This window comes from Eleutherodactylus coqui, chromosome 3 (assembly GCF_035609145.1).
Source record: "Eleutherodactylus coqui strain aEleCoq1 chromosome 3, aEleCoq1.hap1, whole genome shotgun sequence".
NCBI classification, from domain to species: domain Eukaryota; kingdom Metazoa; phylum Chordata; class Amphibia; order Anura; family Eleutherodactylidae; genus Eleutherodactylus; species Eleutherodactylus coqui.
Genome location: NC_089839.1, coordinates 283894894 through 283911997, shown reverse-complemented (window position 1 = coordinate 283911997; position 17104 = coordinate 283894894). Strand labels below are relative to the sequence as shown.

At 43.5% G+C, this 17104-nt stretch overlaps 1 protein-coding gene across 2 annotated transcripts in view; it reads right to left on the bottom strand.

Annotated features, from left to right (window-relative positions):
• Positions 1-16497, bottom strand: part of LOC136620037 (calreticulin-like) — a 36625-nt gene extending 20128 nt beyond the window's left edge. Inside the window, exons 1-5 of one of the 2 annotated variants that reach the window (XM_066594765.1) lie at positions 16331-16497; positions 12099-12226; positions 9774-9875; positions 5518-5721; positions 1564-1658 (exon numbers count right to left, since the gene is read on the bottom strand). In XM_066594765.1, the coding sequence (XP_066450862.1) occupies positions 1564-1658; positions 5518-5721; positions 9774-9875; positions 12099-12186 (489 nt within the window). In that variant the 5' untranslated portion in view covers positions 12187-12226; positions 16331-16497. Of the gene's footprint in view, positions 1-1563; positions 1659-5517; positions 5722-9773; positions 9876-12098; positions 12458-16330 lie in introns of those variants that run through there. The other variant, XM_066594764.1, reaches the window with a different exon arrangement.
• Between the last annotated feature and the right edge of the window lie 607 nt (positions 16498-17104).

Here is a 17104-nt window from a genome sequence, read left to right as displayed (position 1 = left end):
ATGGTCGCAATTTTCGGCCGGCGTTTAATCGCGGCAAAATAGCCACGATAAAATGCATGTGTGAAAGAGGCTTCTATGGGAGCTGAAAAAAAGGGGAGGGATTTTAGCAGCGCCCAGCACTGGGAAACGAAGACAGATGCCCCTATTTAACTACTAGAAGTCATTCCAAGGATTTATACCAACCATGGGATTTCCGTGCTTCAGCGTATATTTTTGCTAATACGCTGCAGCCACCCATGTGAATGGACGAGAAAACAGAGACTTGATCACAGCTATTCTTCATTGACGTGATTTTCGCCCACAATACAGCCAGCGTAAAGACACATCGCATGTGTGAATGAGCCCTAAAAGTGGATCTGCATTCTGGCAGATAGAGGCAGTCCTCACTGGCGTACCCCCTTTGTTACCTTAAATTGCCCTAATTAGCCAGTTATGAGGAGCTCTGTAAATCAGACAACCTCTTTAATTTAAAGTGGCCTGCCAGGTTTTCCATTAATGTATTCTTCAAGGATTTTGCATTTGATATGAACTCTTAAGGGAAATTAATAAGACTAATGTTTCATATGCTAGTCTTATACCAATTTGCACTTGCGTAGGATGCGCCAAAAGTATTTAAAGGGCCTGTATCAGAATAGACTTTTATCACCTCTCCATAGGCTGAATGATAAAGTCTGATGGGGGTCTCAGTGCTAAGACACCTGCCATATCCAAAAACGAAGGTCCAATGTCTCCCTCTTTGTCACTTCGGGGGTTCCTGCATCCACCCTCCCTGATGTCAGATTGAATGGAGCAGTGGTTGAGCATGCGCAGTCGGCACTCCATCCTTTCAATGGGGCTGATGGAAATAGCTGAATACAAGCATTCGGCTATCTCGTGCAGTCCCATTGATAATGACTAGAGCAGTGCAACGCATGCACGTCTGCGGCTCCATTCAACCTCCTCCTCCTCACTGCAGGGGGTGCAATGATCTCATGGTGAGGAGGAGGGGGAGAGCACAGGACCCCCATTTTTGGGATCAGTGGCGTCACAGCAGCGAGAGACCCACCAACCTGACTTTTATAATCTAGACTATGGATAGGTGATAAAAGTGTATAATAGTACAACCCCTTTAGGAGGCACATGTGGTGAAAAAACAATGTCAGAATCACTTGGATATGCAAAACCTTTACGGAGTTATTCTATGTTAAAGTGACACATGTCAGATTTCCAAAATTTGGCCTGGTCATTAAGGTGCAAACAGGCTTGGCCACTAAGGGGTTAAACTGCCTACGTGAAATAAGATTAAATCTATGCCTAATATGAACAGGCATAGAATAGTGCTGTAATGTACAATTTATGGCAGTTTTTGTAATAAATGATAAGGAATTCTTTGGTGCATGTAAGCACCACCCCCTACCACTAAATCCCGCCCACTTTTATAGCCACTTTTAGAAAAGAGACAGAAAATTGTTATATAGCCAAAAATCACAAATTGCAGTAATGTGGGGGGCACCATAAGTTGTGACTCTTATACCACAAAACTGGAATAAAGCCTTTGATGCCAGTTTCAATTTTCCCCATTACCTTGCATGTTATATTCTTGTTTATCAAATGATATTTCTCCTTATAACTTAGTATAACATGGACTTTTTCATGGATTGTGCCGCATATATCAGGCCCTAAAAAGAAGAAAATAATGCGTATTATTTCTTTCATTTCAATAGAAACAAATCATGAACTTCTCTCTATGTATCTGCAATTGCAAACTTCGATAGCAAAAGATGTGAGACATATTAGTGTTTTGTAAACCCTGCATGTCACCCCTACACGTTTCCTTTCTGTACCCAACTCCATTTTATAAATAAAGAATTTTGTATAAAGGGAAAACAAATAAATCGTAATAAGGAGCTGGTCAGTAAGTATATGCAATCCTTATGGGGAATAAGTTCTGAATCTTTTTTATTGTTAAAAGTTTTAGTTATGCTTTTATAACAAAATAGAAAACGACAGCAAACATAGAAAAATAGAATCAAACGGGCAAGGAGAACACCCATATACATGTATTTCCCACAGGGTAAAACTAGATAATCATAGCCCGAACATTACAAATGTGCCAGTTGCCTACATAGGATTTACCAACTTCGTAAAGTTACGATACTTGAAATTATCTGAGAGTCAGAGTATAACGAAGCATAACAAATACTCATACTGCCTTTCTCACACGGCCGGCCGATATACACGTTTTGAGGAGTGAAAACTGGTGAATAGGTGCACAAATCTTAAATATGTGCACCCGTTCAGATGGCATGGGCCCAGGCGCATATATGCCGAGGCCCCAATGCCATTGCCCCTTCCCCTTCCCTACCCTTCGCCGGCTCACCTCCTCTCTCCTCCCCTCTGGCTGTTTGCAATGGGAGGGCAAGGGACGGGGGCAGAGCTAAGCTCGTGCCCCCTCCCTGCCACTTGTCCACAGCCAGCAATGGGAGGAGGTGGGACGGGGCGGCACTTAGCCCTGGCCCCTCCCCCTCCCATTGGAATCAGCCGGAGGGGAGGGGAGAAGAAGGAGGAAGTTTAGCAATCATGCCACTAAACTCCCTCCCACCTCCCTTCCCTGGCAACTGCCATTGGCTCCCATAGGAGCCCATGCAGCGGCCGACGTAGTCTGGCCAGAAAGATAGTTCCAGGACTATCTTTTGGGCCCGGCGCTATATTAGCCCAGCCGGGTGCTTTTATATTGCAGGAAAACGACCATGTAATCTGATGCATTGGAATCCAATGTATCAGCTTGTAGCATATTTCGTCCAAATGTGAAAACGGCAGGCCGATATACGCTCATGTGGGAATAAAGCCTAAGGTTGGGTATTGGGATTGGCGGCACGCAGCAAGTGCTCACATGCAACACACTGCTAATTACACCGGTATGAGAGAGTAGAGAGTTTCTCACACAAGAGCACACATCTACCCACACCGTCCGTTGCACCCCCATACCCCAACCCCATCACATACCAATCCTTTTCTGGTGCAAAACATGCAGCGACTCCACATCATCAATGTTACTGCTGTCACGGTTCTGTTGAGCTGTTTGGAACATATCTTCTCAAAATGTTTGAGGACACTTCCTGCTCATATATAGAATTTTGTACAATGGCATATAAGATATAACCAAGAGGGAACAATGGATTTCCAGTTCATAATTATCACTTTACTGGCACAAAAAAAAGTATAAATCTAAAAAAGAACTTTTCATGTGTGTGAGTATGAAGCCTAATAAAAAGGATACCCATGTAAAATGCTTCTAACTGAAAGATATGTATCACTGTGAGTGAAGCTCAAGACATTCAAGCTGGAATCAAAAGGAACTGTCACGTTCATCAGCTTCTCCTACGGTAATGAGCGAAAGCTGATGATGGAAGATGAAAGGGCGCAGTCTTCACTAGAGGTCCCTGCTTCTACTAATTGTTCTTGGCTCATGGATAGATGATAAATTGCTATGGTATGACAACCCTTTGAAGCTTAAGCGCCATCTAGTGTCTATCTGTGGCCTTTACAAGTCTGAGCCTCCTTACGGCTCACTCAGGCAAGCGTATTTTATCTGCATATTAAGCGCATAGTTTTTACACGCATTACATCCAGTACTGAAGCCCCATAGACTTGCATTGGGGTATTCAAAAATGCATTTTTCACAGGTGTATTTTACGCACGTAGCAAATAAGGGCTCACACCCACTGGCGATCCAACCTCCCTGCGATGCGAGAGTGAGTGAAAACGCATAATAATGAAACCAATCATTTTCAATGGTTTCATTCTCATTAGCGATGTTTTCACTCTAACCTTGCATCGCGAAGAAGAATGTGCGATATCGCCCATTGTTTTCAATGGGGCTGGCAGCAGCAGCACTGGCCCCATTGAAATCAATAGAAGATCACGATGCAGGCTAGGAATTTCCCTCGTGAGAGAGGGGGTGGAGTTACAGAGGATCTGTGACATATGTCCCCATATTTCAAGAGATAGAGGGCGGGGCTAGTGGGTTTCCCCAAGAGCGGGGGCTGGGCTTGAGAGGGGGCGTGGCTAGAGGGGTTATTATAGTAATCTCTCTCTAGCCAAGTGAGGGGGCGGGGCTAGTGGGAGGAAACCCCACTATTACCACCTCCTATCCAAATATGGGGAGATATGTCACAGATCCCCTGTAGCTCCTGCTGCCGGCCCAATTGAAAACAATGGGCGATATCGCAGATTCTTCTTTGCGATGCAAGGTTAGAGTGAAAACATCGCTAATGAGAATTAAACCATTGAAAATCATTGGTTTCATTATCATGTGTTTTCACTCACTCTCGCATCATAGGGAAGTCGTATGGCCAGTGGGTGTGAGCCCTAAGGGATAATGAACGATACCTCTGCAGCACCACCTATTTGAAGGCAGCATTCCTGCAAGTCAATGTTAGACTCTTTATACAAGCCTTGTAACAATGACTGGGAATTGAAAGCCATTCCAGAATACCATACACAGACAGCTGTTTTGGGGTGTTTGCCCCTCATCAGTGTGCAGTAGGTTTCTGGCTTGGCTAGTGAGAGGCCTGTGATGTGGGTCAGGAATGCTATCTTTTCTCCTAAAGGTGGTTTCACACGGGCGAGAAAATCGCTTGTTTTTGTAGGTGGCAGTGATGCGATAGTATTCTCCAAAGAAGCAGCGCTGACTCTCACAAAATGCAGTGAATAAAAGATTTGATTTTGAGTTGTCAGAGAGAAAGAGTGTAAGGTAGGGGTAGACCAGGTGTTCTAGTAATTTGAAGATGAAGGGGAGGTTTGAGACGGGTCGGTAGTTGGCAGCATCAGTCGGGTCCAGGGTTGTTTTTTTGAGCAGAGGGGATATGATGGAGTGTTTAAATGAGGAGGAGAAAGTGCCAGAGGTTAGGGAGAGGTTGCAGATTGTGGTGAGGTGAGTAATGAAAGCTGGGGAAAGGGACCGGAGGAGGTGAGAGGGGAGAGGGTTGCTAGCGCAGGTGGTGGGGCAGGCAGCGGAAAGGAGCCTGGAGACTTCTTCCTCTGTCGTTGGTTCTAACGAACAAAGTGAGTAAGTGCTGGAGGCAGCGCTGCGGAAAATGGGATCGGGGATAGCCATGCAGTTTTCAGAGATTTCTTTTCAGGTGTTGTCGATTTTTTCTTTGAAATAGGCAGCTAGTTCTCCAGCAGTCAGGTCTGTCGCAGGGGCCTGTTCTTTGGGGCTGAGGAGGGAGTGGAAGGTCTCGAATAGTTGGTCATTTGGCTCACTAGATGGCGCTGCCCTGGTAATGAGTCTATTTGATCACAATTGTATTTTCTTTGGATCTATTTAGCTTTTATTTTTATATTTACATTGCAGTTATTTTTATATTTTCTGCAATGTATGCTTTAGGATTTGTTCACACTTGCGCTTTTAGCTTCCATTGTTTGGCTCAGTCCTATGGTAAAACTGGAAGCGATGACTACAACACATTCCAGAACGGAAGGCTCCAAACGAAACCTCCAAGACACATGTGAATAAACCTTTAGATGACTTACCAAACATGATGCAATAAATGGAATCTGAATGTATTTGCTCTTGGTCAATGTCTGCGGGATATATCTTCACATATCCTCCTCCACAGTCGATTGCTTGTTCATGTTTAACAGTGAATTGTATTACTAACGTCTGGTTCTCATTGCTAATTGGCTCAAACCGTGCAGACAGAGCATAATTCTTCCAGCTTTCAGTAGTCTGTATACCTAAAGTAATAGAAGCAAGAATTAAAATGTGGAATGCTTGAAGAGCCCGTCTTTCACCTCTAACGAGGTGAAATCATTTGCAAACAATGATTATCACTCAAAATTCGTTCAAACAATGTCTTTTGAGTGATAATCGTTGCGTGTAAATGCTACCATTGTTTGCTTTTCAGCCGAATGATGATTTTTAGTTCAGCATAAAATCCATCATTTGGCCTAGCAGCTAATAGCAGGGACCTCAGGCTGTGTTTCTCCATGGTCCTGTTGATAACATTATTTTCAGCTGCTGTCCTTAGGGAGAACAATGGAGCTGTATGCAGATAGCAGACCACCTGCTGTTATCTGCATACAGCGAAGGGGGCCTCATTTACATGCAAATGAAGCTAATGAACTTCTAATGAGCATTAGTGTCCATTAGTAGTTTATGCAAAATGGTCACTGAAGCTGTCATTCAAGCTATCTTTGGAATTAATTTTGAGCGATCATCTTTGCATGTAAATAAGGGTTAAGGACGGCAGCAGGTCTGTATCTATATTACAGTTTTCCTAAATTACCAATCAACAACCCCAACTCCCAAAATTAATACAATTATGGTGCATGCTAGCTGTAGGTTAAAGGGAAGCTGTCATCAACTATAAGCACCATGAACTAAGTTATGGTGCTTACAATTCAAGTAATTTGGAGTCCGTGAAGACCTTTTTCATACTCAGCCGCTTCGCCATTTCTACAGTGTCCCCCAGCAAAGTCAACGGGTGCACAACAAGCGTGACTCTTTACAGAAGGCTGTGCATGCACACACTCCTATTCATCTCTATGGATGGGGCATGCTGTGAAGGATGCCATCCTTTCTTTTTCTCATGGATTGTCACAGAATCTATGAGAAAAGAACGAGGTGTGCCTCCGTGTAAAGTCAGAGGTACCATATTAACACGTAGATTTGTGAGTATTTAGGATCCATGTATAGATTTCTATAGGTGCTGTCCTCAGGATCCATATCAATCCTTTCTAGTGGTCGCACCCACCTAAGTTCCAGTAGCTTCTTTACTGTTATATGCTGCCTGTGATCCTCATTGCCACTGCCATAGCACAATCAAACATATGGGTAGCAAATTGAAGGAACTGCACTCCAGATTTGATACAAGAATCGTGTGAAAATACAATATTAAGGTTTCAACATATGTAGCAACGTTTCGAACAGAGTCCTTCTTCAGCTTTATGGTGATGAGTTATCCCTGGTGGTATGTTGGATTCCTATGCTTCTTAGCAATCAATGCTCTCTCACTACTAGGAAGCATGGACCTCCACTACACCTCTAATGACAAGCTAACACTACCTATAGCAGACTGAAGAAGGACTATGCCTGAAACGTTGTTTGAGGATCCTTGTGCATGAGGCCCTTAGTACCATGAACTGCCCTAATATGCTGCCAGAATATATCAATACTAGCCCGGGTACCCGATACAGAACGCGTGCTATACAAAACGTGACATTTTAGGTAAGAAAAGATGATATCAGAACGTTCGCATAAATACGTGGAAGGACACCGATGCTGATTAATGCTATGTAAATGTAATAACTTAAAATAGACAAATTCAATGATCCTTGCATTTAACATTTTTATTAGATAACGTTTACTGCAAGGCCTTTTAGTTTGCTCCGGCGTTGCAGCTACTCTAGCGGCTGCTACTTTAGGGTGGATTTACACAAGTGTGTTTATGTGCGTACAATTGTGCGCAGAAAAACATGCTTCCCTTAAAATTATTGGTTCCCTATGGTGTGTTCACATGTCTGTGTTTTAGAGGGGTGCAAACGCACCTACCTGCAAAACATAGGACATGCGTTCACCATAGGTCCGTGGTGCGCGTCAATATTCCCCAGCGGGGAGACCCCTTGTTACTGAACACTGTGACAGCACTGTCACAGTGTTCAGTGCCAAGAGGACTCCCCGCGGGGAGTAAAGAATCCCCTGTCACGGCTGTGGCAGAGGATTGCGATGTTCTCCCATTGCTTTCAATCAGACCGGCACTTCTGCAGTCCCACCGAAACCTATGGGCTGCTGGCAAGCCCTGCAGGGATTTTCAGGGAAGGGCTTTAAATATAAGCCCTTTCCTGAAAAATCATCCCTAGAATGTGTAAAAACTAAAAAAAAATTATACTCACCTCTCCTCAGCTGCCGGGGCTCAGGAGCATCTAGCCTCTGTTCTCCCTGCCCTGCTCTAACTGTGTTTCAGCAGGCAGGGATTTTAAATCCCTGCCTGCTGAAAGGGCTGTATCTGATTGGCTGAGCGCTCAGCCAATCAGATACAGCACTCAGCCATTCATTGACTGACAGCTAAGTGCTGCCCGTGATTGGTCACAGCACTCAGCCAATCACAGGCAGTTCTTGACCATTCATAGAATGTGAATGCACCCTTAAGTATGTCTGCTGTCTTTCTCAAACAGGTCCTTCTCTTGCTTGGCATCTTATAACTAAAACACAAAATCTATTTGTTTGTGTCATACACAAATCCCCAGTTCTTGTCCGATTTGAGTAAAATTTGGCATTTTTTGTTGCCAATAGCAACCAATCATAGCTCAATTTTCATTCGTTTTTTGCTGAGGTACAATGAAAGCTGCTTCGTGATTGGTTGCTATACATTATACTGCTGAGGTAAAATCAAAGCTGCGCCATCATTGGTTGCTATATATTATACTGCTAAAGTAAAATAAAAGCTGCTTTGTGGTTGGTTGCTATAGGCAACAGTATTTAATCCTCTTAGTGCTGTGGTAAAACGGAAGCTGCTCTGGGATTGGTTGCTATGGGCAACAGTATTTAATCCTCTTAGTGCTGAGGTAAAACGAAAGCTACTCTGTGATTGGTTGCTATGGGCACCAAAACTGTTTGTTAGTGTTTGTTGATTTCCTATTGGACAGTTTTGATAAATGAGGGCCGGTGTTCATCAATTTGTTCCATGTACTCCTGTCTGGGGATCATTTTTGTAAACTGTTATCCACACGGACATCCAAGGCGGAATTAGGAAGGACAAGATGGGCCAATGATTGGTGGCTTCACAAGGGTTAGACTGGGGTAAAAAGCAGTCCTGAAACACAAATGTTCAGCTCTCAGTCTGACTGTTCTAGTGGGAATTACTTGTTGGAAATAACCAGAAATACTAAGGCCTCATGTCCACGGGGAAAAGAAGAATTTAAATCTGCAGCGGATCACCCGCATGCGGATCCACGCCCCATTGGAATGCATTGACCACCTGCGGGTAGATAAATACCCGCGGATGGTCAATAAAAGTGAATTTAAAAAATTCTGGAGCATGAAAAAAAATGGACATGCTCCATTTAGGTGCGGGTCACCCGCGGGCTTCTATTGAAGCCTATGGAAGCCGTACGGATCCGCAGGAGACCCGTACCTGAATTAAACTCACCTGCTCCGGGCGATGCAGATCTTCCTTCCTTTGCGGCAGGATCTTCTTTCTACGGCCAGGCGGATGTGCCCGGCGCATGCACGCGGCATGCAGCCGGCATGCCGAGCACATCCGCTGGGCTGAAGAAAGGAAGACCCGCACGGCCCGCAGCAGGTGAGTTTATTCTGATTTAATGCCTTATGTCCGCGGGGCAGGAGGGACCCGCTATGGATTCTCCATGGAGAATCCGTAGTGGGCCTGATTTTCCCCGTGGACATGAGGCCTAAATCCATTGGTGAAAGCAAATTTGGGGGTTGCTGCATTAAAATTCAAGCAAAGACAAAAAAAATGCAAATAAGGTTGCCAAGACAACAACATTTCAGAATTTTTTTTAGCCTGTAACCTTCTTCGGGTCGGGATTATACTATGTGCAAAATTTCATGTCAATCGGTCGTACAGTTTGTGCGTGACGCTCCAACAAACAGACAGACAACCATTGACAAATATATAGAAGATAGATAGACGGACTCCAGGTAAATAAAACTTATTAAGGTTAAGAAAATTCATTTAAAATACATGGAAGTGAGCTAACATTTTTTTAACTAACTGGCTGTATTAAACCAGACATAGGCATTACGAGACATCATTTAGCTTCTGTACCTTTATCTTTTTCTGGATCTCCAAAGAATTTGCCGGCCGTCAGCTGCCATTTACCAAAGTCAGATTTATTCTTGGATTGAACCCATCTTTTCTGCCACTCATCTAAAGCCAGCACACAGACAGATATCACATTCATTAATACTTTGCCAAGTAAACAGATTTTTTTGCAGAATCATATAAATAAGTCAGCGGTTTAATATTGACAGATCTCTGTGATAGCTGAGAAAACGCTGCTGATCAGCTGGGACACTCCTTTAGCTTCACTGGAGCCTATTGATCATACTGAGGATGTCTGAATTCTGTCGCAGTTTAGAGCATTTATGCTTCGCCCCACCGGGTTTTCAAAAAGTAGGCAAGACCTGGCTTCAGGGAGTGGGGTGACTCTCAGCCTGTAACATTTACATTATTATATGTCAGAAACTTGCATAGGTTATAGCAAAAAAACGTCTCAGAGCTAGTATAGGTTGTCATTTGGTGCCCAGTGGTACCATCAGATGAAACAAATATATTAAGAGGTTTGCAACTATTTGTGCTCACAGCCCTTTACATAGAAGGGTTTGTGAAACGCCGGTCTAAATAAATAATCTCAACTGGAGCTTATTTACATAGACTGGTGTATGAAATGCCAGTCTAAGCAGGGGCGCCCCTACCATGAGGCAACCTAATTCTGCAGGATGTCAGAGGGATTGCCAAGCTGCTGGTAGTTAAGGCTGCCAGCCAAGCAGGAACCGACAAGCATCTAATTCCATTCCCTCTTGGGCAACTATGAGGGGCGTTATTACTACTGGGGTCACTAAGAGGGGCACTATTAATACTGAGGCCACTATGGGGGACACTGTTAATACTGGAGAGAGTGGGGGAAAAAGGGTGGAGTGACCCCGGTGAAAAAGAAATGGTATAAAAAATGGAGGTATGGACCTGAACCGCTGCTGTAAAAAGGAGAGGATTATATTCCAAAGGTGCTGCCCAGCAAGAAGAGGGTATATATATAGAGGGTGATGTTAGCGCAAATCTTCATGTAAAGAAGATTAGTTGAGAGAGGTATATTAGCCAAAAAGATCTCAGTTTATTGGCAAAACCAGCATGTGTACGTGTTTTGAGGTATTGGAACCACTTCCCCAGTACTTACTGGGGTTATACTACATAAAATATACATATAGTATCGGGAAGAAAGAACAGTCAAGAACAGGAAGGGGGTATTAAGATAAATAGAAGCTGAGTTGGGAAAAAATAATAAAATATAAATAAATAATGAATAAATAAATAGATAATGTATTGATAAACGTGAGCTGGGATGGAAAGTTCAACATAAATAATTGATTTACAATTAAAAGCCAAGTTAGGATGAACCATAATGAATTTAATAATTTATATGCCATCATTTCTCCCCACTATTAGTTTTATTGTTCATCCTAACTTCACTTTTATTAATAACTAATTAATAATTAATTATTAACTTCCCTTTTATTGATACTGCTTCAGGGCAGCATTACTCTGTCACTTCAGACAAGCCTCAATTGTTCATATAATTGCTCTATTGCACGCTCAGACTTAGCGGTACCCCAGGCCTTTACAAGCCTTTATGCTGCCTGAGGCAAAGTAAGGCATGCGCCCGGCTATGTCTCAGGTGGGGCACTTTGGTGTGCCAATGAAAACCTATGCCAGCTCCAAGATGGAGTATAATCTGCACCAGTGTCTGGCGTACATTTTAGTAAATGTGATGGCCTGCGTTCTGTCACACTCTCTGAAGCTGAGCCCCACACACTTATTGAAAAAAAAATGGTAGTGTCCAGCATAAATTCCCAAAAAGCTGAAGTTTTGGTGCTTGCCCCAAAACTATGGATTTTCAAAACCAGAATTCTGGTGTCAAAGGCATAATGAATAGGCCCCATCATTCTTATAGATGCATGCTACCATTCAAACCAATTAGGTTGTAGCTATAGATATGGATGGACAATTTAGTTCCACACAATGTAACTATGAGAACAATTAAATTGTCACAAAGTTGCCATAGTAGAGCAGCCTCGGGCTCTTTGCCTGTACTTTCAGCAGTATTAACTTCGGGAAGGAAACAATGCTTTACTGTACACAAAAGGGCATTTGCAGCATTACTTCTGCTGTGTCTTCCTTATGGGACAATGTATGACCCTTGGAGTATAGCTGTCAGTCACAGGCAAGCCGCACTCTCACAAGCACAGCAGTGGTGCCCATGGAGCATTTAGGCATATGTATCCTATCCTAATGTAAAGTCACCAAACAACCGCTATACATCTTCTGGAATCATTTCCAGATCAGTAGCAGAGAAGGATGAACAGGACAACTCACCCCCATCTTCAAACTGCTCTCGAAAATATATAAGGGGTTCTGCGGATGCTGCCAGGACACAAGCTGCTAGGAGCAGGCACCACGTCATTTTTGTAGAGATGTTGAATTGCACTTGACTATAAATGATCCTGATAAAAGATACATAAAACTTACACATGATTTCATCATTCTGTGTACATACAGCTGGGGTAGCCATTTTTTCCCTTTTAAAGTGAACATTCACTTAAACTGTCTATTATAATAGCCTATGGGGTAACAGAAACAACCATCGATGCATGCAACTGAAACTCCCAAATTAGTGATTAAAGGGATTCTGTCATTAGGTTCATGCTGCCACATCCACAGCATGCAGAGTGACAGCTCTCTACCTATGCACAAGCAGGGAGAGAGCTTTCACTCTAGAAGATGCAAGAAGAGAGAGGCCGGCATGGCCCAGCCCAGAGACTCGGTGCTCAGCCACGAGTCAAACTTCAAAGCAGGGGCGTAACTATAGAGGATGCAGGGGATGCGGTTGCACCTGGGCCCAGGAGCCTTAGGGGGCCCATAAGGCCTCTCTTCTCCATATAGGGAGCCCAGTACTATGAAGAAAGCATTATAGTTGGGGGCCCTTTTACAGGTTTTGCATTGGGGCCCAGGAGCTTCAAGTTACGCCTCTGCTTCAAAGTATATTTATAAATAAAACTGTCACATCTTTATTAGTGGACTATTTAAGTATTTATTTATTTCTTTACTAATCCTGTTCTGGTATTTTTTAAGTGCAAATTAATCACACCATGTCTGTGCCTTGTCATAAGTATGTGTGTGTATATATATATATATATATATATATTCCTCTTAGGATCTATTTTATTATGCCTAAGTAGGTTCAAAAGCTCGCTATAACATCATGTATTGTTAGCCATTAAAAGGTAGCATATCTGCAAGATTACTTGGTTCATATTGCTGAATCAATCACATTTTCCTCTACTAAGGCTGGCTGTCCAAGGGCGTTGCGAAGTCCCACGGCAGATCTCCGCCACAGGAGCCGCCGCCAAATCTCCGACAGTCAGCCCTATCTAATAGATGGGCTGGCCGCGGAGAATCGGGGCAATTTGCAGCATGCTGCGAATTGCCCGCCGCGAGCGAATAATTATTGCGGACAGGGGCAGGCGCTTTTCATAGCAATGCTATGGAAAGCGTCGGCCGACGTGAATCCACATCCATGGACCCAACTAACATGGTACCAAACGTTTTTCATTTTACCTAATGGACTGACAAGTGAAATCCTACTTAATTAGGTGAAGGTCAATAAAATCACAGTGCCATCATGTGGCCATAGATGTAGCTGCAAGGATAAGGTTTCTGGGCCTCTTAGGTGTCTATGTAGCTTTACAATTTAAAGCTATTATGAAAGATAAAAGGGCTAAAAAATGATTTTTCTGTTGATTTCCTGAAGATACTGAAGGTTCACCCTCCTTCAGACTAGAATGTCAGATGAGGCTACTGGATGTTCAGATGTAACGGAAACCTTCCCAGCAGCCTTTGCTGTGGATTTGCAAAAATAAAATCCCACAAAATTCAACAGCAAATCCCCAGTATATAAGAAAAGCCGTGTGGACTATTTATGTCCCATATGACTGAGAGTTTGTAAAACCGCATTCCCTTACATTGTAGTGTACATGATTATGGATTTTTGCTGCAGAACCCAGACAGAAAATCTGAATCAGATCTGCTATGACTAAATGGAGCTTAAAGGGGTTGTCAAATTCTAAACTATTGAGGGCACTAATAGTAGATCGCCGATGGTCCATCACCCTTCGTAATCAATTGTTCTCCGAGCCAGTGAGTCCATGTATTGAGTTGATTTCTGCAGGGAGAAGGCAGCTCTGTTCTCTTGGCATTGGCCCACATTGGTATTACAGGCAAAGTTCCCATTCACGTAAGTGGGAACTTTGCCTGTAATACCAAGCCTTGTCACTGCAATAGGAATTTGAGCTGCCTGCTTCCCGCAGAAATCACCTCAGTGCATTGACACACTGGTCTGAAGAACAGCTAATCCAGGACAGCTGACCCCTGCTAATCTACTATTGAAGGCCTATCTTGCAAATAAGCTATCAATAGTTTACAACTGGACAACCCCTTTAAATGGGTTTTCTCACTACTTAAAATTGCTGCACAATCACTCTATCCTTCCTGGTTGCTGCTGACCAAGACATATGATTGGCTACAGCAGTCACATGTCCTGGTCAGCAGTAATCAGGAAGTACAATGTGGTTGTGAAGCAATTTTAAATTGTGGGAAAACCCCTTTAAAGTATGAAGCATATTTAAGGCTTACCTTTCTCATTGTGGGTTGTGGATAGTGGGCAAATACTGGTTATCAGATGAACTACCTGAGAGTCTAGACAAGACATAAGAACTTTGCCTATAACCAGCTAGAGAACTTGTTCACATTCTATTAAAGGTATAAACGGATACCAGGCTGTCACATTGCTGCCAACAGTTTCCACTGTTTACCTGACTGAGTTTCTTCTCCTGTTTTAGGGCTCCCGCCCATGGGCGGATATTTGCTGCGGAATCCGCGGACGGCGTTTGCACCGCTGATCCGCAGCAAATACTGCCTGTTACTTCCTATGGAGATCTGCTACTTCCTACACATGCATCAATTGTGATTTTGTCTCGTGAAGGAAAAATCACAGCTCAATTTTCATGCGGACTCCGCATGGACGGCTTCTATTGAAGTCAATGGAAGCCGTCCGACCCAGCGGCAATGAACATTGCGGACAGGTAGCAGATTCCGCGCCATCGCCTAGTGACAGCGTGGGAAAAAAACTATACTGCGCATGGGCGACGGCGAGCTGCAAGGTCCATCTGCAGTATAGAAAAGATGGCAACAGAACATGCGCAATCCGGCTCTGCCGTGTGCAGGAGCCCTTACCTGGATGCTATCCTTCACTACTTCTTGCCCACCCATTAAGGTCTGTATGGAATCTCTTGAGTCATCCAGAGGAAATTGGGGTGAAATCTATCATGAGCGGAATTATGGATGCTACATTTCTGGAAAACTTTTTTCCCTTCTGCATGTTGCGTCCTCCAGAACCACAACCGCAAAAACACAAAAAAAAGGCACAACTGTGCAAAAGGAAACAAAAACTAAAGGGGAATGCTCTCCCTATCGTCCCCTAACCCGGGAGGGGGCCCTGCCTACTCGGCCGAGCGACCGCTCTGACAAGTGCGAGCCCGCACGCGTGCCTGGGCCACTGACAAGTCCCTATAGGGGAGCCCTAGCACAACAGAAAGTAAAACCGAAAACAACACAAAGCATAAAAGAACTTATTTAGGAGCTTCAGCCAAGGTGTGTTCCTCCGTCGCTGTCCACAGGTAACTGAAGGATTGACCAGCACAGGAGATCATGCTGGCACTGATTAAGTAGGAGCCAAGCTATTCAGCACCAGGTGCTGACTGACGTCACTCCTGCAACTATCACGCCCCTCAGCTCCAGGAGAAGCAAGGGCACACCCAAAACCTGGTCTGGCCTGCAAGCCCGGTGCAAGCCTCAGAACGGCTGCAACACTGTAGTTCACAATGTGACAAATTAATCAACTTAACTTATGTTAAATTTGTCACATCCTTAAATATGCCTAGATGAGTGGACTTAGTTTGTACATTGCCCAGCTACTGGAGTGAAATTGTGACAAATTGTGCGACTTTTTAAAAAGCCACATCATAAATTACTCTAAATCCTGGCCAGGCAGGAAGCCACACCCCCTTTCTAAACAATTCTGAAAAGTTGAATAAGAGGCATGACATTTTTCTCAACTCATGTAAAAAAAGACACAACAGACAGCAGAATTCTGGCATGGAAGCAACAATAAATGTTCCCCCATGTGCTTCTACAAAATGTTGAACCCCTACAGATTCATAGATCTGTCTGTTCTTCCCTAGAACTGTTTGGCCTCATTCATAAAGACTATTTTTGTATTTTGTACAAACACACCCAAAAATATTTGAAAAAAGAACTGTAGTTACAATGTTTGATGCATTTTCAGCAAAATAAGAGTCCTGGACAGCAAAACACCAGAAAAAATGGCGCATCCTGTGATACAACATTGATGTACAAACTGCACAAAAAGAAAAACAAAACAAAAAATATAACCAAAAGCAGATATCCACTTTTTGTGAAAGTCAATTCAGAAATAAGAGGGACCAATGTAAGAAATCAATCTATTCACATTTACAGATATGTGATCATACCTGACAATATAGATGATGAAAGAGGGACACTTGAGGATCACTGTGCTTGTCTTTCATCGAGCCTGGGGCTATACAGTGACAGTCAATCATACAGTCCAGTTTGATCTTGTAGCTCCCTGCAAAGTACCGTAATTCTTTCCTATGGGATTTTCTGTAGCTGTGTCCTGAAACAATTGCTAGAAGATGATGTCAGTAGTTGCATGTACTGTACACTTATTAAGTCACGTACACTAAAGGGGTATTCCTGCCTTTTTTTAACTGATGACCTATCCTCTTGTCAGGGATCCACCACTCGTGCTGATTAAAATCAATGGGAGTGCAGCGATTTTATTGCACTTCCTGCTTCTGTTATAGACAGTACTGGATGTGAATAGGAGAGAAGCCGGCACCCCACTTCCTCCCCAGTGCGCTAATGACTATGTCCAGCACCCACTACACTGACAGCTGATGAACGGGGATTCCGAGTGGCAGATCCCTATTGATCAGCTACTAATGACTTAACCAGAGGATAGGTCATCAGTTGAAAAAAAGTCTGGAATACCCCTTTAAAATAGTTGTCCCACAAAAATTACTTATCACCTTTCCACAGAATAGGTTGCAAGTGTCTGATTGGTGGGGGTCCAATCACTGGGACTCGAACTGATCACAAGAATGGCGGTCCCATAGAGTGGTGGTCATGTGTGTAATAGAGATGAGCGAGCGTACTCGGAAAAGCACTACTCGCTCGAGTAATTTGCTTTATCCGAGTATCGCTGTGCTCGTCCCTGAAGATTC